Source organism: Thermobia domestica, chromosome 11, assembly GCF_964235325.1.
Source record: "Thermobia domestica chromosome 11, izTheDome1.hap1.1, whole genome shotgun sequence".
Classification (NCBI taxonomy): Eukaryota; Metazoa; Arthropoda; class Insecta; order Zygentoma; family Lepismatidae; genus Thermobia; species Thermobia domestica.
The window spans coordinates 36,506,845-36,533,284 of NC_137464.1; the positions used below are offsets into that span (position 1 = coordinate 36,506,845).

Genomic DNA, 26,440 nt, shown 5'->3' on the forward strand with positions numbered 1-26,440 from the left:
AATAGCAAAATAGAAGAAAGTAACAGTAAAATAGAAAGTATAAAGGAAAGTAACGAAGCTAATAATGTTAGAATTCAGGAGTGCATTGTTGAAAATGTACATAGCCTTTCCACTACTATGCAAAAGATTGATGAAAGAATAGGTAGTGTAGAAAATCTTTGTAGTTCTCTAACCGTTAATCAAAAGGATTTGCAAGTGCAGTTAGAGAATGTAAAATTAGAAGTTGATAATAATAAGTTATGTATTGAGTCTGTTAAGTCGTGTGTTGAGCCTGTTGAATCTCGTGTTGATTCTATTGAAAATGAGGCTGAATCTCATCATAAAGCATTAAAGGTTGTTTTTGATAGAATAAAAAAAACTTGAAAATGAAAATGAGGAAGTAAAAATTGAACTAGAGGGGTGTAATACTAGTTGATCTAAACTTTTTGCTGAAGTGTTAACCCTAACTAATAAAGTGGATAAATTGTAGAAACCGAAATTTACGTCAGTTGAGTGTGGGAGCCTGAGTAAGGAAGGTGTGCCCTGTAAACGTCCTTGTATTAGTGTTGACCCTCCTGTGTCGTTTTCTGAGTCAAGGGATAATTTGCCTGTTAATACTATTGTTAGTACGTATGCTGAATGCAATGTGTCTGTTACTAATTATTTAAGTAAACCTGTGTTTGTGCAATCAGAACCAGATATTAAATATGAGTTTCCAGCCAGTCCTAGTGAAACTAAAGTGATTGCCAGTGCTTTAAGTATTTTTCCAAATGTTAATTCTTCTGTTTATTACAGTAATAATGTAAGTAATAGTACTCGTACTACTGACACTGTCACATGGTCAATGTCGAGAGGGATCACTTCGTATGTTGGGAATAGCCCACCAGTGTTTAATACTAGCTATTTAAAGCCTAGTTATGATCCCAGTGTTTTTCACACTACTATTGTACCGAACAATCCGGTATCGCGAAACAGTGTTGCCACCTTCAGTGGTATAACACCAAGTTCATTGCCTTTTGCGATTAAGCAGAAAGATTTACAATCTTTTCCTTCGTATTCTGGGGATATCAAACCTGGAGCCCCAAGGAAGTTTTTGAGGGATCTTGAGAAATGTTTAAGTATGTATTCACTTACTGATGGAGACAAATTACGGGTTGTAGAACATTGTATGGTGCGAGCCGCGTTTGCTTGGTATAGCTCAGTAGCTCCTGAAATCAAAACTTATCAAGACTTTGTGCGTCTTTTTAAGAATCAGTATTGTTCGCCTCAGATAGAGCGTGCACAGAAGAAGTCTCTGCAATCTTTGCGCTACGATAAGACAAAGTTCGCTTCATTGTTAGACTACGTTTGGTTTGTAGTTGAAAGTTACTATAATATATGTGAAACCCCGAGTACTTCGGAACTTGTGGAATTAATTTTGAATTGTTTACCGCCTAGAGATATGCGTTTGCTGTCTGTTCAGCAATATAATAGTGTTGACGAATTAATGAGTAAAGTAGCATTATTATCTGGGATTGAGGATACTTCTATACATGAAGTTAGGCCTCCGACAAAGAAAGTATTCGCTAAGCAAGCTAAAATTATTAATCGTAATTCAGAACATGTTGACAGTAGCTGTCAAACTGAATTTTTAAGCTATGCTCAGACTGAAAATAGAAATAACAATAACAATAATAGTAATAATTATCAGTATAATAATGGATATCGAGGAAATGGTAGAAACCGTTGTCGTGGAAGAAATCGAGGACGTAATGGAAGATATCAAAATAATGATAGGAGACGAGATGAAGCATCTTCCAATCCGAGGGAAGATCAACCTTCATCTACTTCGGAAAACTAAGGTTGCAGTCTTTTCCGAACACGGGGGGAAACGACTGCTGTATTTCTTCAGTCCCCGTAGATAATGATTCAGAAACTAACGTCAAAACTTATGATGTCTTGGTCGAGTCATTATCTGGAGATGTAAACAATAACGAGAGCAATAATGCTATGTCATTTAACGTAAACTTTGTAGTCGAGGAGGATGAAGAAAAGGAAAAGCCCGACTATTATTTTTCTTCTTCCCCTGTAGTCAAAGGGAACATTGGAGGAGTCCAATTAACCTGTACTATTGACTGTGGGTCAGATCTATGCCTTTTAGACTGGAATATTTGGAAACAGTTGAAACTACAATTCTCATCTGCTAAATTGCGACCATATACTGGTTTGTCATTGGGTGCCTTTGCCGGTACAGAAATATTTTTAGTTCAAGGTGTCCAGATATTTAGCTTAAATATTCAGGGTCATTTGTTTGACATTCCGTTGTTTGTTATAAAGTATCTTCGAACTGATCTTATTTTGGGTTGTCCATTTTTAGACAAATTTAAAGCTGTTATTTACAGGGAGAGAAAGGAAATCAGATTGCGTGATAATGCTGGTAGTCTTGTTGTGATTTCGACTGATCAACCTAGTATTCTTATACTAGCTTTGTCTTCAAACAAGGTTGAGATCGGGAGGACTGAATGGCCGTCCGATAAGCAGGAATCACTCGCCTTTGAACTTTCGTGCTCTGATGTTAATACTTTAGAGGTTTCTCCTCCAGTAGGAAATTCAGCTGTTCTTTCTGTGTCAGGTGTGCATATAGTTCCTGAATCTAACCTTTCGGAAACTGAAATTCAGGACTACATCTCATCTCGAGAAGATTTAGATACTAACGTTAAGCAACGTTTATATAATTTGTTACTTCGATATCGTAATATTTTCTGCGAGTATCCCCGTAGGATACGAACGCCCTTGTACAAGATAGAATTAACTGACGAAGAACCTGTTGTAGGACCGTATTATTCTGTGCCAAAATCCATGGAAATGGAATTTGAGGCAGAATTGCAAAAATGGATTGAATTAGGCATAGCCCGTGAACAGACCTCACCGTACCGGAACCCCATGCATTGTGTTCGCAAGGCGTCTGGTGCTGTGATACCTGTAATTGATTTTCGCCTACTGAACCACCGTGTCCGGGCTCCTAAGGCTCAAGTGGAACCAATAGGTGATATATTGAACCGTGTAGCGAAAGCGCAATATTTTTCGAAGTTCGACTGTTCGTCAGGATACTATGGCGTAGGTCTCCATCCTTCGTCATACCCCTGTACGAGTTTTGTTTATAAAGGACGCCAGTACGTGATGTTGGTCTTGCCTCAAGGAATTAAGAGTGCGCCCGCCATTTTCCAGAGCGTCATGCATAGCTATTTCGACCAAAGTACTAAAGATTTCGTCACTTTATTTCTGGATGATATTTTAATATCTAGTACTTCTTTAGACGAACATTTCGCCCATTTGGAGCGTGTGTTCGAAATTTTCGAGCGTGGAAATTTTTCCCTAAATTTCCGGAAGTGTTGCTTCCTTCTGACGGAAGTAAACTTCCTGGGACATGTTATTAGTGGTCAAACTGTTAAAGTTGACCCCCGTCATAATGAGCCAATTCGTTGCTATCCCGTCCCAAAAACAAAGAAAAAGATGCGTCAATTTCTAGGATTATTGGGATGGCGACAGCGGTTTATTCCAAATTATTCGACTCTTACTTCTCCATTGTATGATCTCATTAAGAAGGATGTTAAGTATAAACTTACTCCTGAAGTTTTGGATCTCTTTTATAAATTGAGGGAAATCGTTAGTAATCCACCTGCGTTGGGGCAACCGGATTTCAATTTGCCGTTCCACATCCATTCGGATGCTTGTTCAGAGAATTTGGCTGGTTTTCTGGCACAGTACCCTGACGGATCCGATCATCCAAATGTCATTGCCTACGCTAGTCGTAGAGTTAAACCTCACGAACTTTCATTGTCTTCTTTTCAGTTGGAATTGCTCTCTGTTTTGTTTCTGTGTGAACGGTTTTCACAATATATTCTTGGAAGAACCACGTATATTCATACAGATAATGCTGACGTCACTCATTCTTTTTCTATGAAGAACTTAGATACTAGGACGTCTCGTATGCTTCTAAAATTACAAAGGTTCGACCTTGTCTTCGAGCATTGTCCTGGAAGTTTAAATTTTGTAGCGGACACATTGAGTAGGAATCCACCGGAAGTGCCTTCTAAGTTAGAAGAGTATCATGTCAATTTCTTGTCTGTTCAAGATTCGTCTCTTTTCAACCTGGAGAAAGTCAGGGAAAAGCAGCAGTATGATGACTTTTGTATTAAGTTAAGGTCTTTATTGGATAGTTCTCCAGAACATGTCACTTGTTATCAAGGTTTGTTATATTTCAAGCATAGAAATTCAAACCAATGGCTTTTTTTATTCCTCAAGAGTTAGTAAAGGAAATAATTGGAATAGTCCATTCGCGTGGTCATTTTGGGGCTAGGAAATGTATGTCTTTATGTCGTTCTTTATTTTACTGGAAGAAACAAAGATTGTCAGTTCGACAGTATATCAGAGATTGCCTTGATTGTGCTGAGACAAAGTTCGCCAATCAAGTAATACTTAAAGAAGAAATTCATATAGAAGCTAGTCGACCTCACGACCGTCTAGCGGTAGACCTCGTTGGGAGGCTCCCAGTTAGTAATGGTTATTATTATATTTTATCTATCATTGATATTTATTCTAGGTTTGTTTGTTTCTTTCCTCTAAAGACTGCTCATGTTAAAGGTATAATTTCAGTGTTGGAAAAGAATTATTTCTATTTATTTCCTTATCCTAATGCCATTGTCTCGGACAAAGGTTCACAGTTTGTCTCGCGCCCCTGGCAGGACTATTGTAAGGAGCATAATATGAAATCACTATTAACGTCCAGTTATTCCCCTTCTTCGAATGGCTTGGCGGAAAGGAGCCATAAAGAACTCAACCGAATTATTCGTTTGGAGTGTCATAGTAATCATTCTAAGTGGAGTACTGTACTGAAGCGATGTCAGGAACTCCTTAATTATTCGTTATGTAGTAGTATTGATTGTACGCCTGCAGAGCTATTTTTATCTTATTCTGCTATTGAAGCATTTAAAAGGAGTTTTCCTTGGCCTGGTGTTCTAAAGATGACACCTACCCAAGATGGTTATATTACATTGTATCCTAAAGTTACTAATAAAACTAAGAAATCTTTGAAACGAACAGGAAAGGAGGTTAAGCTAGAAGAAAGAAACCTAGTAATGGTAAGACTTCACCATCTTTCCTCTTCAATCAAGGAGAATTTGCTAAATATATGGAATGTTTCTCGGGCCCTTTCTTAGCCAGAAAGGTACTGAAAAACTCAGCAATTTTGCATACCCTCACTGGGGAAAGTGTGGGAACGCAAAATTTTCATAACCTGAAGAAATTCAACTGCTCCGAAGAACGGAGGGATGAACTGCTTCGGAATTATCCATATAAATAACTTTAACTAATAATATATATAGTGTAAAAAAATTTTTTTTCCTGTCCCCTGGGTGGATGTAACGCTCCTCTTTGAGCGTTACATTTTCTCAAAGAGATTATTTGTGGAAATGTTTAATTAGCTCTTAGTTAATATTATTTCTTTTATATTTCTCAATTCTCGACTCTCATGAAGGATTCAAGATGGTCGACAATTGGACCAGTGTGTGTAGCTATAGTGTGCTACTTTTCTTTGTATGTCTTTGTTTTGCGTTGAGCGGCCTTTGAGAATAGCTCTGACTGTTTAAAATAATTTGAATTTTGTGTTTCGTTTAAACAGAGAGATTAATTATAAACGTGAGTATATAAACGTTTATTTATATAACTTTTATTCCCACTTAGTTATATCTGTTTTTTTTATTAAAGTTGTCGTTTCCGTTCTATGCTCTGATGCGTAGTATGGAATGACCAATCAGGAAGCGAGCGGGCTGCGGAGAGCCCCCCCTTTTGTTTTAGCTTCTTTTAGCGAACATGGCGGAAGCGTGGTGAGAAGCATAATTTGTCCATGTCTTTGGACATAACATTTCCTGCAAATTATGCAGTAAACGATCGTGCTTTTTTACTATTAGTGCCCTCTTAAGCATCGCTGTGGTTGAACATTATGTTGGAGGAATGAACATGTAGTAAATTATAAGGGATTCATCTAAAACTTGCTCAGCGTGTGTGTGTGTCTGACGTATTACTGGGATTGGCAGCAATACTCGTTAATAACTGCTGTGATGGAATCTGAAGTTTAATAGCCTTTCTCTATTGTCTCCAAACCGCATTCGATTGCGTATGGCTTCGTCCTCTTGAAGTGGTGACTCCTCGTCTTCCTCTTCCTGATTGGGACTTGGTCCTTTATTTTGCCGACTGACTCCGCCTGCTTCAGTGGGACCCAAGTATATCGTTTAGTGGGATCTTCGTCCGTGGTCGTCGTTGTGAGCATAGGTACTACAACGACTTATACGGTACGATTGTGTCTATCTGGTGAACGTTGATGAGGTGTTTCCAGTTGCTGTTAACTAAGAAGAAGGTCGTCATTTGGTCAATCTGTACCTGTGGCTAGAATTGCGATTACTACGTGTCGAGCTGCCCGAGAGGTCATTGGAGACTGGTCGCTGCCCGAAGATGCTGCCGAAGCTGTGCTCTTTGAACTGGCTTGTGGTGCCAACACCTACCAGTAGGTGTTGAAAGTGGCTGTTGGTGAGCTTTGGTCACTGTTACCCAGGTAATTATGTCTACTATTCTTTATTCCGTCTCGTGAAGAAACTGATATCGTCCAGGAAGTTGTGGAAGAAAAATTGTCCACCGTTTATAATCCGTCCAAATCGTTCCGATCACAATATCTAATGTCAAATTAATATCTTCATGTGTTCATTCTACTGATACAGATCGTTTATAAGTAAACAACAATATACATTCAATAATTCTTGGTTTTCAGTGCATTTATATATTATCTGCGTCAATTCACAATATCTATAATATTGTCTAAAATGAGTCTCGTCAGTAACATGTCCGAGTAAACGAAAGTGAGTCTCTATCCAGTAAGTCGAATCATACGCCGGCGGGGTAGTCTGATATCAACACCGTTTCTTTCTTGCTTTGAATAAAATCATTTCCTAGAGTTGTTTAGATGTATAACATATTACTCGCTACCATCTAGCTCATGTTCGTCCAGTAGCGGGCATTCCGTATTGTCTATTTCTCAGGTACTTCACTTGATAAAGTAAAGATTGATTAGCGATGGCTAGTTTATGTCTGTTCAGTAGCGGGTATTCCGTATTGTCTATTCATATCCACATATATATATATATATATATATATATATATATATATATATATATATATATATATATATATATATATATATAGTTTACAATCCATGTATTAAATCGCCACACCACAAAATTTGTGTTAAATCCTCGAGTTGCCTTCATGTCATGTTTTAGCTATAATGTTGCTCACTAGCTCAGTGAGGCGCGCTAAGACGGTGGGTGTACGATACCGCTCGTACTTCAATGCGAAAGTGTCAGGAGTTGAGTCTAATTTCACTGGCTGGTCTTGTATTCCCCGCAATGTTCTACAGTGTATTGTTATTACCGCCGCTGTTAATTGTAAATTATGTTGAGGGAAATGCCCTCTTAACAGTTGGATGCGGACAAAGTGGAGATGCTATGTACTTAAAGGGGGAAGGTAAATCGACACAGCCGTAGGTCTACTCTCTCTCTGCAATGAGATATTTACGAGCAGTAATGTAATTGGTAATTTTCTCTATGTGAAGTAACCTACCGAGGATCTTGTGCTAATATTAAATTGGAAAGATGTAAACAACTCTCCCACTGTTATTAAGGGTACTGTTTAAACCTTGTTATTACTCATCTTTAAGTTGTGTTGGCGTTAGAAGTTTGTAGAGTCCCTTAAATTGAATACAGATGATTTTTTTTCAACTGAGTCTAGCTGTCCATGATCATAAATGTTAATGAGAGTCTAGTATTATATGTTATTACAAGGAAAGTTGAATAAACAGAGTTGCAAGATATATGGTGTTGTCCTGAATGATTTTTTTCTCTTCTTCCTCAACATTGACGATGCCATTAGTGTACAAGAATCTGGAGTTAAGTAGCGTTGTGTTTACTGGTCTATAATTACAGCGTAAGAAAGGACCAATTTTTTTTTCTTTTTCTTTCTTTCCTTTCCCTTTCCCTTAACGTCGGCTACGGATACGTTTTAAGATAAAAAGTTTTTTTTTCCTTTCAAGCTGACTTCCCGTAGCCTAGGATGTATCGTTTCAAGTTGACGTACCCAACCAGGAGCGTTTCAAGTTGGCTTTCGCAGCCAGGATACCTTTTAGACTAAGTTGGCTCGTTTCAATATTGCCAATCAGTTTAGAAATGTATACGGATAGGTGTAATTGATCCGGTTGTATATAGTTACGAAGGGTGGGAGCATTCAAAGCAGCTCAAAGAATACGTTTTACAAAGAGGTTTTGGCAAGAAGTACGAAACCGAGAAAATGGTGCTGCACCAGAGGACGACGACGATATGGATTTCCATTTAGTTGAAGACGATGGAAAGGAGCTTATATAACTCAATTTTTTGCTAATTTGGATCGGTTGTTTTCAATCCAGAACAAAATTAATGTACCATTTATGTATCAATATTCATTTATGCCAATCTGTGCAATGTATAATTGATAATACATTTTTTAAAAATATTTTAGTAGGCATAATAATGATTTCTGTATATTTAAAATTTTTACTCTGATTTCCTTTCTTTTTAACACGTTCTGTATCTTGAGCCTCAACAAAAATGGCCATTCATCCAGATGCAAAAGCTGTTATTTCCATTTACATATGCAAAACCTATTGAATCCAAACTATTTTCTTCTATAACTCAATTCAGAGACTAGTATGATTATATAGATTTCGACAGACCAATATTCACATTATTCTTTCTTTTTTAATATAGTTTCTAATGTTATTTTACAATTATGACGTGTTTACACAGTTTTTCTCGATTTGTCACAAATTTTAAAATGTGGATTTAACGGGTTTTGCTATTTGCCTACTCATGTATATAAAATAGATATGATTTAAAATAGACATGATTTAAAACGTGAAGTGAACTTTCAAATTTCAGTTTACCTGGATCCAAGAGGTCATTAGCTATCATGAGATCTGAATTTACACGGAATAAAATAGCACTTACGGAGCACTGATCGTACCTTATAATACACAAATAAATATGAACGGATTTTCTCCTCTCCTTGACGAAATGCTAAACTCTTGGTTATACTAGGCTAATTTATAGGTTGGTGAACCATTTAGTACTTAAGAAAACTTTTTTTTTAAAAAACTAAGTAAATTGCGCTATTCTGAATATTGGAATAATTGAAGTCGAACAGAACTATTAACATTTACTTGTTCTCAAATTACAAAAGTTTCATTTACTCTGAAATTTTTGTAATAAAATTTTTATGTTTAATAAACTACACATTTACATATGTATCGTTGATAAAACCATACATAGCGTTTTCCATTAACTGATTAAATAAAACATTTAAATATTAATAACTACCTAACAATTTCAGAGTATATAAAAATACATTTTTTAAAAATATCATGGTTTCACTGTCACAAGCAGCATATAGTATTAATTATTCTACCACAAAGAATGTTATGCTTTGCTAGATTATTAACACAGCATTATAATGTTATCCAGCATTTCTCTGCAGCCTTTAGTCATTAAATCTGTCTCTTTATAGTAATCACTATAAGGTATACTCGATCTTAAATCCAAGACTTTCTTCTAACACTAATATAAATCACAAGCAAATTTGCTCTTGTCTTTCAAATTTTCATAGCTGAAGGGGAACTTGAGTGATACAGCACTCCTATCGCTCTTTTGCTTAACGTCCTTGTCTGAAAAAAAAAAAACAAAGTTTGCGTATTCACTATGCTTATACTAGCTTTTAATATGTTGTATATCAAGATATAATAAAATGTTTTGTAGGAACAATAGTTAAACACATAGTCTAATTATGTACCTAGCTAATTTACTGGGAAGATAATTCTGACCAGTAAAGCCGAAATGTTAAAATCACCTTTTTCATCAACAATAGTGTACGCAGAATTTCATCAAAGGGAAGAGGGGTTTCAAGCTCCCAAGTTCAAATCATTTCAAGGTTTCTATATATAAATATCTTAATATGCTAAATATATATTTTTCACAATGTTTTGTTGAAGAAGAGTTAAAGTCCTGAAGCTCCCGTTTACGTACGCTGTTTAAAAGTAATTTTGCACTGTGATGTCATAGTACAAGGAAAAAGAGCTGATATTTAACGTAAGGAAATTTAAAATTTTAAAACACATCACATGCGAAACTAAATTTCCAACTGCAGACAGAGCTTCATTTATTTGTGTTTAGCTTTTATGCTCGAAACAAGCTTGTTGTGCAAGTAGGTTTTCTTGTGAACAATTTTATTTTGAAAAAAGGAATAGAAAAAAGAATCACGGAAATGTTCAACTCATGGTATCATTTGTCAAATAGAACTAAAAATAACCTTGAAAGTTAATTAAGGTTTGTAATTTAAAAGGAACAAACTTTCCCTTGAAAATCAACATTTACCCTAAAGAGCACAACGGCAGGATTTCTTAAAATTTACTTTCTCTTACTAGTAATGACACCTTCATGTAACTAAGTAATAACACTAAGGGTTTTTTCTCCTCTTGCCAAAATGACGCATAAGAAAACTCGTGGTCGAACACATGCGTTAGTTTTTGGCCAAAAGGGTTCATAATCCTTGAACACCCTTAATATTTGCCTAATTTGGCCTCAGCGAACTTCATGTCTTTTCTAAGCTCAAGATTGGCCCACAAAGGCGAGTGTTTTTAGGATGATGCATCGATTCAAGTGAATGTAACGGTGGTGCTGAACAGCATTCCAGTTGGTAGCTTTCCTCAAGCGTTCCAAAGCCATTACGACCGGTTTCTCAAGTGTGTGGCACGTAGAAAGATACCGTGGTAATCACTTTTTTAAACATCGTTAAGTATATTATTTCGAAGTAATTCCGAAACTTATTGAAGGCATTGTGTATGTATGTGTTAATACTTACTAATGCCTTCTTGTTCTAAAAACGGAGATTTTCGTTGGCATTTGGCATATAAAAGTTCTCTTTCCAAAAAAGTTATGAGATCATGTAAATTTTTTGGTCACGCCATTGAATATGTCATAAGTAATATAAAATCATGTAAAGATATCAGTGTTTATTGCTCATTGATAGATATAGACCCTCGATCTATCGATTGATTGAAAACTGAGAAACTTTACTCATCATGAGGAAACTGCCATTAATGTTGTGATACTGTTGCTTTTTTCTCTAATTACATAAAGCTGTTTTGACAGAATTGAGAATAACAAACACATGTAAAGACAGTCTTAGTAATGGATTTATTCTACTAATGGATTTTAAGAATTCAGGTCATGCTTTCTTCCGTATTTTTATGATTTTCTCGCAGAATTGGAGAGGTGTTTGTTAATGATTATGTAATGTTAATTGTATCCATGTACATTTTTATGTAACAAAGCCGAAAGGGTTCCTCTCCCGATTAACCAACCATCTCTGACATCAAGCGCCTGTCAACACGTGGCCCGACTCACGTCGTCAGCAACATCACCAGGAAAATTTGAATCTTTAAAAACCCAAGTCAATCCGGAAGCAGGGAGTGAATTTGCAGATGAGATTAGTCGCTGACAGTCAGTCCTCCGGCAGAATATCAACTTACTGTTTTAATCTTCAGTAGGTTCTAGCCCAGTGTCTAGAGAGAGAGAGAGATTTCGTTTGTAATCAGTACGACAGACTTTCATTCTTGCAAATGATCTGCCAGCGTGTTTCCCGCTTTTCGAGCTACATCGTGGGTCTGAGAAGTAGCCAATTTTAGTCTAAACTAATAGACACATTCGAACCGACACGACTTCGTGATAAGAGTGGACCACAAGGAGCCAACCAGAGACCATGGAGAATCGACAGGTACTGTGACTTCAGAATTCCTTCCTTCTCAACTCCTTACCCAAAAATCTCTCATCAATTTTCTGAAATTCTCATGTTTATTTTCACTCGATCACAGGTGGGCGTCATCTGATTCCATGCACCGGCTCTCATTTGAGTAACGTTCACACTATTCTATTTTCGACGACGCAGCTTAGTTGAATTCTAGTTTCAATTTAAGTACCCGTAAAACTAAAGATAACTTACATAATTTTGAACTAGTTTTATTGCAAAATAATAGTTTGGTAGTATTTTTATAAATATAATTTTAAACCAAGTTAAAAGTGTACTTATGGGTAAGTAGTTAATGTTCTCAATTTCAGTTAAGCAAAGCCGAATGCGATCTCAGTACGGTAGTTATAAAAATAATGAATTTCTATCTGGAGTGTGTGGGTCTTGGCGTAGGTAGGCGGTGGCTTTTGCTGGTGCATGGCTGGCGATGAGGCACCGTTTCAACTTGTTTCAAACGTGCTCGGTAAGAATTAGGTTAGGAGATTTAGCAGGCTAGATAGAAGTACGTTGTGTTAAGTAAGCGGGATGAGGAGGCAAGTTATCCTGCTAGAAGATTAGTTACTCAAAGTGTCGAGATAAGGTCGGAAGACAAGATTGTTGACGTCAGGAATGAATTACTGGTTGATTTTTTCCTCATGAAGACTAGAGGTGAGCGAAATATGTATCTAATCAATCCACTACCGGAACGACAGATCCCGTCTGTGTTGCAAGTGTGAACTCATGGTATATTTATTCGATTGCTTGCATGTGTGCAGTCATTGACATAGCCACTGTGACCGAGATAAAAGTGTTTCTTATCTCTCTATACAACTACCTTCTAGTTACCTCATCACTGCAATCTGTTTCGATACCACCAAAAACACTCTATATGGTGTGTAAATATCAGCAGTAATCCTGGGAGAAAGGAGGGAATGTAGATTCTCCCCTTAACAATAAATTATTTAATAATTAGCGTATTGGTTCTCATTCAGCTGATGATTGTTGTCCTGTCAGTTAAGGAAACCGAAGATCATTGGGACCATGCGCCGAAGGAGGCATCAGTTGTGGGAACTCTTCGCTTACCATCGTGTATATCACAGATGGACCACTGATACATGAACGCCCACGGGAGTGGCAAGTATGTGAAACGACTATCCAGCTACTCGTACTACGTGGCTATGACGAAGGCAATTTAATTGTTCAATAGGTATTCTCTGGCGTCGTCCTGGCATTGCAGGTACAAACTCTGACCCACACCCAACTACTTCACTTGTGCGTTGTCCATTGGCCTGTAAACTACTAACAGTATATCATCGACATATACTACGCACAGTCCGCTCTTTATGGGGGCCAATGCTCTGTGACCTTCAAACTAAGATCATTATGCCCTCTACAGACACACACGTGATACGAATAGCCTTCGAATCAGACAAAGCCTACAATTTTATATTTTGCTAATGATAACGTCCTGTTTGTAATCATCACAAAATTGCAAGATATAATGTAGGAGCTTAGCGCGAAGAGATGAAAAATAAGGTAATTTTCAACAACTTCCGATAGAACGTGAAAAGTCAAACACTGAAGTTAAAACATACGCAATTAAGGGAGATGCAAAATCTTCGTCTACCGTGACAAAGAATTTTTATGGATTACAGCACTAATGAAAAATAGTTGTTAATTAAATTAGGCTAGGAAAAAAGAAATTGTTTTGCAAAATAAAGTGTCTATGACTGAAGTGGGCAAGTTTCAGTAAATAAATTCTACATGTATGTTGTGTATATAATTTAGTTGCTTGGTTCAGAGTTTTGCGTCCCTTGTCAGCATCAAGGTTATACCGTATTGACATGTGAATCGGAGTCACTGACAAATGAGGCGCCTAGAATCAAACCCCGCCAAATCCTCTTACACACTTTTGTGGAAAAGTGACAAAAACTGTCACAAACAAACCCTTGAAAATACAAACAATTTTTTACCAAACATCTTGTTAATTGTATTGTATTATAGTGACAAAATATGAACACAATCCAATATAACAGTTTAAAATATAAGGAAAAATAGTTGTTGGAAATTCGGTTGTGGCGGGTTTTGATTCTGAGTGAAGGATTTGGCGGGGTTTGATATTCACAGAATTTGTCTGATATTGAAAGTCAGAACTAAATTTATGCTTTTGCTTCATAGGAGTTTGAAACTAACTACGATATAACACTAAAAAGAAGGAAAACCAATAATGTATGACATTATAGGATATCAATAATAAAATGTAAAATTGAAAAATATTTTATTGTGTTGTCAAATTTAGATTACACGGTCATTGGCAATATTAAAACTATCTTAGGTTTGAGAACATAATGTTAAAACGTAGGAAGAGTGAGTGGCTTTTTACATTGTTTTCCTAAACGATATCAAGATTGTCATCTTCTTCTTCCTCGAATGCGAAGGAACACACAATTCTTTTGATTTTGCTTCAAAATTATTCGTTTGGATGGGTTGAATTTGAACTACCAGTTCTTTTATACCTTTTCTACTTCTATTTTCCAATCTTTAACTTTTTTAGTTATACTGGTTTCCAGAACAAAGAATCATATTAGTCCTGCAGCGCTCTCCATGTCACAAGCATAGTAATTAAAAGAACTTTGTATTATAAATTGACAATCTTATTTTCAATTGTAAAACGTTATAAACTTAACACACAAGCAAAATTAGTCACGTTTGCAATCCACCCAGACAGTTCATAATACTGAGTGACAAGTTCCGGTGAAGCACACACATCGCTGAGCATTCTGGGAAGTCACATGACTGAACCGGGCACTCTTATTGGCTGCCTTAGATGTCGCGGAATTTCAAACTCCGCCGATCTCTGTTTGGATCTGGGAGGTTTCGAAATTAAGCCACATTATGGACACTATTTTACAGTATGATGTGGTGGGTTTAGCTACGAAATAATGTTATCTTTGAATTCAGCATGTTTAAAAGTATAGGACAAGATATATATATAAGTCAATTTGTATGAAAAATGGAATTGGCGGGGTTTGATTCTAGGCGCCTCAAATCAGAAATTCAATGACAGCAGACTACACAACGAAGCATGGGGAAATGTATGCTACGTAGAAATAAACCGCAAAGATAGAAAAAAGAAATTAAATGAATCACGAATAACATATAGTAACATGAAAATCTAGCCACTGAAGTAGCAAATGAACCAGATACAGTGATCAATTGACAAAACAATAAGTCTCTGGGTACCAAAAGACAAAAGAAAACACAGAAAATGTTACTATACAATGTGCTATGCAGGAATAATGCGGAAAAGAATTGGCGAAGACAACTGAGAAACTCTTAATTGAACATGCTCCGTATGGTCTACTTACTTGCTACTTCACATGAACATTTCTGCAAATATTCATTTACTTATAATTTTATAATTTTTTACCTGTCCTTATTCTTACCTATTTATGTCCGGTATTGTGATGCAGACTGCAAATCTCTTTTCCCCAAGTTCACAACACACTTCTGTAGGTAGGCAATGATTATCGTTCACACATCGTCTAGCGGACACCTGTGATTGATATGGCTGGATAGGACATGGTTGTCCTTGTCCTCCTAATAATAAATAAATAAACTGGTAGTTAATGTTTCCATCCAACTGGAATATTACTTATATATCTGAACTTTAATATGGAGTTAAAAAAAGAATTCCAAGTTCTAGCAATAAATAAATAAATAAATAATAAAACATACAAGGATAGAATGCTTTAGTAAGTCAACCTTTCATTTGGGCTTGTTAGGTAATAACGCAACTGTTTTGTTTGAGAAACCAAGCTACAAAAGGAGATACCTGGATTTTTTTAATTGTGAGACATCAGTTCCACATAATTAAGTGTACTAGTGGTACATTTAGGAGGAAGCTAAGGGAATATAGGTCCCAAAACCACTAAAATATCACAAAGGAATATTGATAAAGTGAAAGTTTAGAGATAAAATCAATTACTATCTTAAAGTGAAAGGTTACTGATAAAATTAAGATACCAGTATGAAATTTCTGTTTTATTTGTTATTCTTTGCAGTTGATCTGTATTGTACATTGTAGGGATGCACGTAAGGAAAATAACTTTACATCCAGCTGTATAACCATGTATAACAGTCCTTTTACGTAAAGTTGAAATAATTTCAACTCTCCTACAAAAAAAAAAGTTCCTGTGCGAGGAGCCCCTGATCCAATTCTAGCCCAAGTAAGTTTGTAGTGAACAACATCGCTTCGTGGGTTTTCTCGGAGTTCTCCCGTTTAATCCATATTCTCATTCACCTATTTTGTTATTATCATTCATTTTCATTAATTACCCGTCTCTTTTAGCGTAAAGGGCATAATTGTGAAATATTAACTTGAATCGTCAGTTTCAAGAAGAGAATGAAGACCAAAAAATGGCAAATTGATTTTTTTGTACTCCACATTATCTCCTACATTGTTCCCAAACTTTGCTCTACATTTGAGGATGTAGTTTATAGTTCCCAAAGTTCAGTTCAAACTTGATAGTTACTGAATCAATAATTTAATACTTACACAGTTTTTTTTTCACTTTTCAACATTTTTATTTGCTTCTTAAACCTTACATTTCCTTTTTGCTTTTACTAAATTGCTCTATCCATGGATAAATATCTATAGATGTCATTCTCCTAAAACGTTCGACGTATTGTCAATTTAACGTCTAGTCTTTATTGTGATTTTCTTCTTACAAGTATTCAATACCTTGGTAACATGTGGAAACAAATTAGTCAACAGTTTATCTTACACAAAATGTAATGTGTTGCAAAATGAGTGGTAACCAAATACAATGGATCTAATTGTCATGGATATTTTAGTATTTTTCTACTTGACGGGGCTAAGAAAAAGCAATGTACAGAAAACAAACTCTATATGGGGCTGCGGTAGCGCAGTGGCTGACGGTGGATATAGTCGAGCGATCTGAGGTGTTAGGCTGATAAGGTGAAACCCATTGGAACTTCCAGTCCTTCTGTAGTAGCATGGAGTAGTAAAAGCAACTTGGGTCAAATTTTGTGCCCCTGAGTTCCTGGTCCACTGGCCATGATCCCTGTCGAGAGACCACGGCCAGAGGTACGCTTATGACCAAAATGATTGTCGCATATCTATAACTGTCTTCTTGTAAGAATATAATTCGATAATGATTTTGCAGGGTACTTTTAATACTTATACTATGTGTACAATCGAAAAATGTATATTTGTGGTAAATTTCATACGAAAAGAGTTGTAAATACGAAAATTAGAATGAATAAAACAAAATGTTGCTAAATGGACACGAAAGTTTTATTTTCGTTTTATTGTTCTTATTTACTGCTCTTTTGACACGAAATTTGCCACATACATGTCTTTGCCGATTATACATATACTAACATTATAAGAAATATCGGGCGAATTCGTTATCAAATTATATTCTTACAACAACATATTTATAGACATGTGACAATAATTTTGGACATGAGTGTACATAGGACCTGCTCTAAATTTTGACAGGAGTACCTTGGCCCAATCCCTAATTTTTTGCAAGGGTATGTTAGGACCACCCGTATTAAATCTTGGAAATTGCCAAAACTAAAAGTTTGGTATGATAGCCTAGTATAAGGGTATGTACCTCTGTAGTATGTTGGGTGGTCCATTCCGTTCCTTTTCATAGGTCAAATATTGAGAAAAATTCAAGTAAGTTTTTTATCTAGTTTATCGCCTTTGATGAGGTCTTATTACGTCTATTCCCGTTCATAATGCATATTTACATTGGTGCACCCTTTGAGAATTTGGGAGGGGTACCTAGTACCACCCCTTAAATTTGGAAATTGTCAGAAAACAATAATTGGTAAATATTCTCTAGGACCCTAATATGTACCATTATAAATTTGGGTGTTCCATCTTTTAGGGGTTGGGTGCTCTTTTAGGGGTATAAAATTGTTAAAAGTTCAAAATTTCGGATGTTTTGAGGTATTTTATCCCTTTGATGATGCTTCATTTCATTATATGGTTATATGGTTGAGTATGAGAGTCTATTCCCACTTATAGGATATGAATACGTAGGTGCTTCCCTCTTAAATTTTTGGAGGGGTACATTGGTCCATCCCTTTAATTTTGGAATTTCAAAAAGCAATAATTGGTAAGTGTTCTGTTAGTTCTGAATATATAACATTGTCATTTTGGGTAGCCCATCTCTTTCTCTTCCATGGGTATAAATTGCCAAAAACTTTAAATTTGGAAATTTTCGACCTTATTTATCTTCTTTGGCGAGGGATTTCTTATATGATATTGGTTGTGTATAGGGATCTATTTCCTTTCATAAGACATGTGTACATTGGTGTCCTTTTAAATTTCGAAAGGGTACATTCGTTTACACCATAAATTTGGTATTGTTAAAGCAAAATTTGGTAAATGCTCTGTAGGACTAATGTACTGTAAATTTGGGTGGTACTAATTATCTACTTCTATGGGTAAATAATTGCCAAATATTAATACCGTCACGTGTTCGCTACGTGTTCGGTTATTGATCTATTTTTCTTTTGATGAGGCTTTATCACCATATATGGTTAATATAGGGTCCAATCTCTTTCATGAATACATTGATGCTTCTCACCGAGGGGTACAATGGACCAACCTTAAATTTGGGAATTGTCAAAAACAATTGTAAGTGTTCTCTAGAACCTTAATGCCTATAATACTGCGTTTGGGTGGACTATCTCGTTCTCTCTCATGGTTTAAATTTGTCAAAATAGGGAAAATTTTGACCTAGTATATTCTATGTAATGAGACTTTATTATATTGTATGATTATATTGAATCAAGATTTCATTCCATTTAATAAAAAAAAATACATTGATGTAACACTTAATGTGTTTTGGGAGAGGTACCTAATACCATCTTTTAAATTTTAGAAATTTAAACAACAAATGGTAAATTTTCTTTAGGAGCCATGGTAAATTTGGGTGGTTCAACTTGTTTTTCTTTCTGGATGAACATTTGCCAAAAATTGTAATTTTGTTTTTTTTTTTACCTCCCCTTGATTAGGATTTATCACGCTATATGGTTCATTCAGTTTGTGAGGCGTACACAATATTACAAGGCATGTGGAATGCACTTTTCTTACGTAATAGCCCCCTTTTATAATGGAGGATTGTACGTAGCACCACTTCATGGTTTGTGCCTAATGATTTAACAATTGTCACATTTAGCTCATTATGAAAAACAATCATTATTTGGTCGATTAGTGTGAGTAATGTTTTCTATTCTTCAAAGTCCAATTGCACACCAAACTGTTCTGCTTTGCCCAGTCTAATTGCAAGTTCAAACCACGTATCACTGATATCAATCATTACGTTTTGTTTTAAGTATATTTATGGGATAATAGCTGGCAAACAGGAATTCCTTAACGTTAGTAGTACACATCTTATCTTTCCAACCAAGATGTTCCTGCCCGAATGATTTCATCACAAATCATGGGGTTATTGCTTACATGCTGATGATGTCATGCTAACACGTCATTGAAATAAAATTTGCTGACGTTATAAGATTCTAAGAACACCGAAACAAATCCCCTAAACATGATGCTCAGATTGTGTACTAAATTGGAATTGATGAGCTTTTCCAACGAATCCTTTGTACAACAAGTATATAGATTTAATGTTTAAGGATCATAATAATTTTTCTTGTTTTGAGGCCTTCATTGGTAAACATCTTGCAGGCAAAATAATATTTTTATCGTTTTCAAGAACCACTAGGATTTTTAATCCCAACTTTGTAGGAATCATTTTGGCTAGATATTAGTATATAAGGTATTCTGTTGTAAATTAGTAATCTTGATAAATAATTCCATAACATCACGTGTGTTTAGAAACTGTAGACAACTAGCTATGATGATGTTGTAATGAATACTATCTCGAACGATACTTATATATATGAGTACATCATAAGCAGATGTGATGCAATTCTGCTGACATTCCATAAACTTGCTGACTATTGCATTATGATAAAGCAATTCTTGAGTACAGTGTTGCAAGATCTTTTAGTTCTAAACAGTTCTGATTATTTTCGAATCGGTTGTTTTCAATGAGTTTTAGAATTTTTGAACTAAAAATTTTCAACCAAAAATTTTAACTAAAAAACAAACCTAAAATTTCGAACTAAAATTTTCAAACATTTTCCAACTAAAGAATTTTACAATTTTCAAACAAATTTTTCAAACCAAAATATTTAAACTAAAAAATAAAACAAAATTATAAAACTAATTTCTTTTCAATCTAAAAATTTAAGTAATAAAAAATTTTCAAAAAGTAATAAAAAATTTTAGAACAAAAAATTGAAATGTTTTAACAAAATTTAAATATACTATGATTCAGCTCTTCAAACTAAATTTTTAAACAAAAATTTCTATACTAAAAATTTTAAACCAAAATTTCCGAACAAACTTCTCAAACAAATATTCTCAAACTAAAACTTTTCAAACCAAAATTTTTCAAATTACATATTTTTAAAATGAGAATTTGAAAATTAAACACTGATCAAAAATGACAAGCAAAAATGTTGAATCTTTTAAAAATATACGAAGCAAAGATTTGAAAGTGATCAGCCAATCAAATTACATCAAGAATAACTTACAATTAATCAAGCAATCAGATTGCACGTGAAATTATGAATTTAGACTATACGTTGTAACTTTAATCCTAAGCTTCAAATATTTTAAAACAGTAATCGAAAAATAAACGAAGATTTGAAAGTGATCAGTCAATCAAAACCTTCCATTGATTACTCAATCGGATTACAGCAAGAATTACTTTCTATTAAAAATCTTCGACACTGAATTGTGACTAATGTTCAAAACATTGTTGCATATCAATCGATTTATCAGGCATCACGTGTTAACATTTTCACATCATCGATCTTAGCCTACGAGTTGCAACTACAATTCTAAGCTTCAAAATATAAAAAAATGAAATCTTTCTGCTTGATATCCCAAGGTTATGCCGGTTATTCTAAAGAAGAGGAATCAAAGTGTGAAATTATTATTGTAAATCAATTTGTTACCTATCAGGTTTCAGGTCCCAAATTTAAAATTAGAGGTAGAAATCAACCAATCAGATTTCAGCAAATAAAACTTTCCACCAATGACCTTAGACTATGAGTTGTGACTAAAAGTTCAAAGTGTTGTTTTATATCTATAGATGTTAATCGTTGCCTATCAGGTTCCAAGTTCTAACAGTTTTTACACCAATAACCTTAGACTATGAGTTGTCACTAATTTTCAAAATGATAAGATGATATATTAACATCCTCAAATTTAAATTTTGACAAGAGAGAAAACAAGTTATATCCTCCAATTTTTACCAGAGTCCTAGTTTTGACAATTTCCAAATTCAAGATGCATCCTATGCACACCTCCCAAATTTTAAGAATGTAGCATCAAAATACACATGTTCTATGAAAAGAGAATGAACACCTGTATTAAACCATATAATAATATAACGTGTTAAACGCTCATGAAAGAACATACGAGAGGTAAATAACCCAAAAGAAATAAGCAGGACCACATAAATTTACAATGAGTCATACAGAACTTTAAGCAAATTTTGTTTTGACAATTCCCAAATTTAAGGAGTGGTCCTAGGTACTCTTCCCCAAAATTAGAAAAGAATAGCCATTTCTTATAAAAAAGAATAGATTCCTATACCCACATTTATAAAGATCTAGTCCATTGGCCTTAACAGACGTATGCTTTGTATCCTCATTTATTACAACAGTACACCTCTACACGGCAAAGTTGTGAACTAGCAGGAATGTATGGAAAGGAACAACAATTTCATGACAGTTATTTGTTGATTTTGAAAATATTAGTGCAATAATTTGAAAACGGATAGTGAATAAGAATTCGTCTGTCAGTGTAAAACAGATAAATGCACATTACACATGTTTTATTGATATATTCAATTTACAACTTTATTGTTTTTGCTACCAATGTATCAATACAGTCATCCTGGAAATCATGAGATTTGTCCATATGCCCGAATTCTTCAGTATCCAGCAGTAGGTTATTATTTACATAATCCTTGTCTTTATATGAACTATTAATGCAACCAGTTCTGCAGCTGTATGTACACAGGGCAGAACACAAGATGCCCATATTTCTGTAGCTGCAAGCTTTCTTGCAACCAGATTTGCAGTTGCAGAAAATGAGCTTCAGCAGGCAATCAGGAGTTTGTGGCTTTTCGGTCATTACTGGCACTAGATCGTCTCCAAGTAGCTGTTATCCGCATTCTGTTGCCGGCAAATCCCCGCCCAGCCATTGTTGTACTTGGTGATAGACTCTCAAGGAATGTTGGAGGGTAGCCGCACTTGACGGTAATAAAGATTTCAGCTTTATTCTTCCATGGATAGAAGTCTTTGTGATAGCTTTCATGAAGTTCTGATGTCGCAGAGCATCCAAAGTTGAAACAGAATTCGGCGCCCCATATAAAGGAAGCACATACACTTGCGGAGACACTTTTCTGTTGAAGTGGTATCGCAATCATCTGCATGGAAAGGAGATGTTCTTTCATTTCACCTAGGCTTAATTGCAGTCTTTTAGTGCTCTATACTTTGTTCTCAAGTTTTGCAGAGGCTTGTTTCACGAATGAAATATTCACATGTTGATCTGCAAATGTCAGGCGAAGGACAAGAAAATCAATTGATTGGGGATTAGGATCAGAAATACAACGTATACGAGGAGAGAATTTTAAAATGACTAAATTATTTATTTATTTACTTGTGTACTGCAAAAATGCTGATCTCTAAAGTATTATCGACAAGATGCTAGATTCTGGTCGAGATAACCGAAAAAAACTAATAAAATATATTTTATAAAATTTGATTCGAATGCAATTTCTTCATAAGGTGCAGAAGTTGCAATCTAATCTCTTTATTCCTACTTTAGAAAAAGGAGTATATTTCGTAGCTGTAAAAATTATAATTATTATATACAAGAGTTACAAGAACAACAGACTGAAAGCTCAAAACTATGCGAATGTACTTGATTTTCCTTGCCTTTCCTTTATCCAAAGCTAAAGTCATTTGATGAATTTCAGAACTTACAGATTTAATGTGAAATATGGTTTAGGACAGAAAATAATCATATACTTTTACCAGTGCTGTAGTTCTAAAATTTTCAGAGGGTATACGCTGTTTTGTGATCATGTATGATTGTCATACAAGATATAGAAGGTATTTTTTTAATGAACAATATAAAATGCATATATTAATTCAATTAAAATATAAAGAATACACCCTCCATTCCAAAAGAAACCGAACGTTTTAAAAAAACAAAAAAGCAATGTACATTTTGGAACAAATCATTTTTATTAATCAATGTATTCCCCTTCTGCATCGATACACATATTTGCACGCTCCAACAAGTTGTCAAACGACTTCTCCATGTCCTTTATTGGAATGGTCTTTAGGACGGCGGTCGTCGCCTTCTCAATGGCATCAATCGATGCGTGCCACTTTCCTTTCATCGCCAAATGCAGTTTTGGGAACAGATAGAAATCGCACGGAGCGAGATCTGGTGAATAGGGCGGATGATGCAACCGAATAATGTGATTTTTGACCAAAAATTCAGTTACAAGTCGCGAACGATGTGATGGTGCATTATCGTCCAAAAGAGTCCAACTGCCGATTTCGCGATATTCGGGCCGAATAGACGAATTCTTGCCAGCAAACGCTTCATGACGCCCAAGTAAAACTCCCCAGTGACTGTCTGGCCGGGCTGAACAAATTCTTTGTGGATAATTCCTTTTGAATCGTAAAAACAAATCAGCATCACCTTAACTTTTGACTTCACCAAGCGACTTTTTTTGGGTGTTCCTTCAGCCGGCGCTCTCCATTCAGCACTTTGCCGCTTTGTTTCGGGCTCATATTCAAAACACCACGTCTCGTCACCAGTTACAATCGATTTCAAGAAGTTTTGATCCTGCCGAGCACTTTTAACGATGTCTTTGCAATGCGCAATTCGATCAAGTTTTTGGTCTTCGGTGAGTTTGTGTGGTACAAACCGCGAATTAACCTTCTTAAGGCCCAAAACTTCGGTCAAAATGCGGTATGCAGTTGTTTGGGAATGCCTAATTCCATTTCAATAACTTTCACCGACGATTTTTTGTTATGTTTGATGAATTCACGCACTTTTTCGATGTTTTCTTCCGATAATCCGGTTCTGGGACGGCCTGATCTTTCGTCATCATCCAGCGTCTCTCTACCCGATTTGAATCGCCTGAACCACTCGTAAACTTGCGTACGGGATAGACACTCATCACCATATGCATTTTGTAGCATTTGGTGCGTTTCACTAAAAGTTTTACCCAGTTTAACACAAAACTCAATTGCAGCTCGTTGTTTGAAACTCATTTTCCGACCGATGTACACAACACACTGACAGTTGAAACGCAATAACTTTGTTGCCGTGCATCCAAATGTCATGACATTTATACCAGTTGTCAATGAGGGACTACGCCATCTACCGGTAAAATATTACAACAGATGGCACTAGTGGTACTATTTGTTTTCAAAAGTTCGGTTTCTTTTGGAATGGAGGGTGTATATCACTGTTTTATAGTCTAAAAGCATTTCATGCTGTTTTCTTGATCACACTTCATACTTAAATCACCACTACCCGAGACTCACACCAACCATTCACGGAACCATTCCATCCATTCCTGTTGGGTGTGCGTGCGCTTCACTCCTCCGTCACATGGCTCCGGGACTGTGCGTCTTTTAAAAAAAACAATTTATCATAAACAGGCCATAGCAAGGTTTGCAATAAAAAAAAACACACCGCATCCGAGGCTTATCTTTATCTGTGCTCCATCGTAGATATTAAATGCCGGGTGATAGGCCTGGCACCACCCCCAACCTGGAGGACTAGTGGCTGGCTCCAGTTCCGAAGAACTGAGTAATGGAGGTGCCACAATCGGACGCCGGGCTATCATTGGAGTCATGGCTAGATTAAATAAATAAATAAATAAATAAATAAATATAAAGGAAACAAAATAAGAAAGTACTATACGCTTTGAAGCAGAAGGTACACTCTAATGACTTAGATTAAGCAGAGGGTATACGGCGTGTACTGCCGTATACCCTCGACTACAGCCTTGACTTTAACTCCGATCCCTAAAGATAATACTCAAGATACTAAAGATACTTGAAAGTCTCACTAAAATGAAGGATAGGAAAATTTTCTGAAAATTTGTGAAAATACGAAAATGAAATAGTACTAAAATAGTAATCACTATATATGTGCTTTTTTTTTAATATAGAAAAACATGCTATCTGAAACATTAGATACTTGTAACAAATCAAAAGATAAAATTAGATTAAGAATTCGGCCAGGATGACTGTATTGATACATCGGTATCAAAAAGAAGGAAGTTGTAACTAGAATATATCAATAAGACATATGCAATGTCCATTTATCTTTCTTACGCTGACAGACTAATTCTTATTCACTATCCCTTTTCAAATTTTTGTACTAACATTTTCAAAATCAGTAAATAATTGTCGTGAAATTGTTGTTCCTTTCCATACATTGCTGCTGGTTCACAACTTTGTCGTGTAAAAGTTGTAGTGCCCTTTCTTCCGCCGTTCTGGTACGGCGCAGGCAATCCTACAATATGTGTTGCTTATTGTAAGATCAGCTAGAAATATCGCTCGGTTAACATTAGAGCATCAGACTTCCGAGAGCTGGTTCGTTGCCAACGTAGGGCAGGCTAACTAGGAAGGAAAACAAAACATAGAAATTGGATAAAACTCATCAGGAATAAGTACGCAATGCGTTCCATAAGACGATAATGAAAATCAAATACAACTATAGAATACTGAGTTGTTTTTATTATCGTCACTGTATATATCAGATAAGCTGTTGTCGTCTCATTACATCGGCTACAATTAACTCGGTTATGCCGGTACGATTATAATATTGCGCACATTCATAGATATCTCCAAACTTATTCACATTAACATCTGAGTTACAACAGTATTCTTGTTCTAGATGACTCATCCACCAATACACATAATTAACATTTCTAGTTACGTCATCGTTTTCCAATGCATATTTAATCCTTTGAATCGCCGTATTTCATCATAACACACACACACACACACACACACACACATATATATATATATATATATATATATATATATATATATATATATATATATATATATATCAATACACATTTATATTACTTTTATACTGACTTAATCGAATATAGCAGAAGGATGATCATTTCATCATAGAAAGCTAAATGAATAATTTAACATGGCAAACACAATAATGCATTAAATGAGTACGCTGTCACATATGTACAGGCATCCAAATTGTTTGTGTGATGAGTTTAGTAAGATGTTTCAATTTTTCTGATGTAAGAGATGTTATCTACATTGTATAAAAGAAGAGAAGACGTTCCAGTTACTGAATCCTTACGGATTCCAGACTATTGAAATTAGTACGAAATATTCATGTTCTTTCCTCTTTTACCAAACTACTAAA

At 35.5% G+C, this 26,440-nt stretch overlaps 1 protein-coding gene across 1 annotated transcript in view; it reads right to left on the reverse strand.

Annotated features, from left to right (window-relative positions):
* Positions 1-9,238: 9,238 nt before the first annotated feature.
* LOC145664050 (uncharacterized) overlaps positions 9,239-26,440 on the reverse strand; it is a 96,556-nt gene continuing 79,354 nt past the window's right edge. The window contains exons 7-8 of the mRNA XM_081730375.1: positions 15,324-15,477; positions 9,239-9,760 (exon numbers count right to left, since the gene is read on the reverse strand). Of these exons, the coding sequence (XP_081586501.1) occupies positions 9,748-9,760; positions 15,324-15,477 (167 nt within the window). The 3' untranslated portion in view covers positions 9,239-9,747. The remainder of the gene's footprint in view (positions 9,761-15,323; positions 15,478-26,440) is intronic.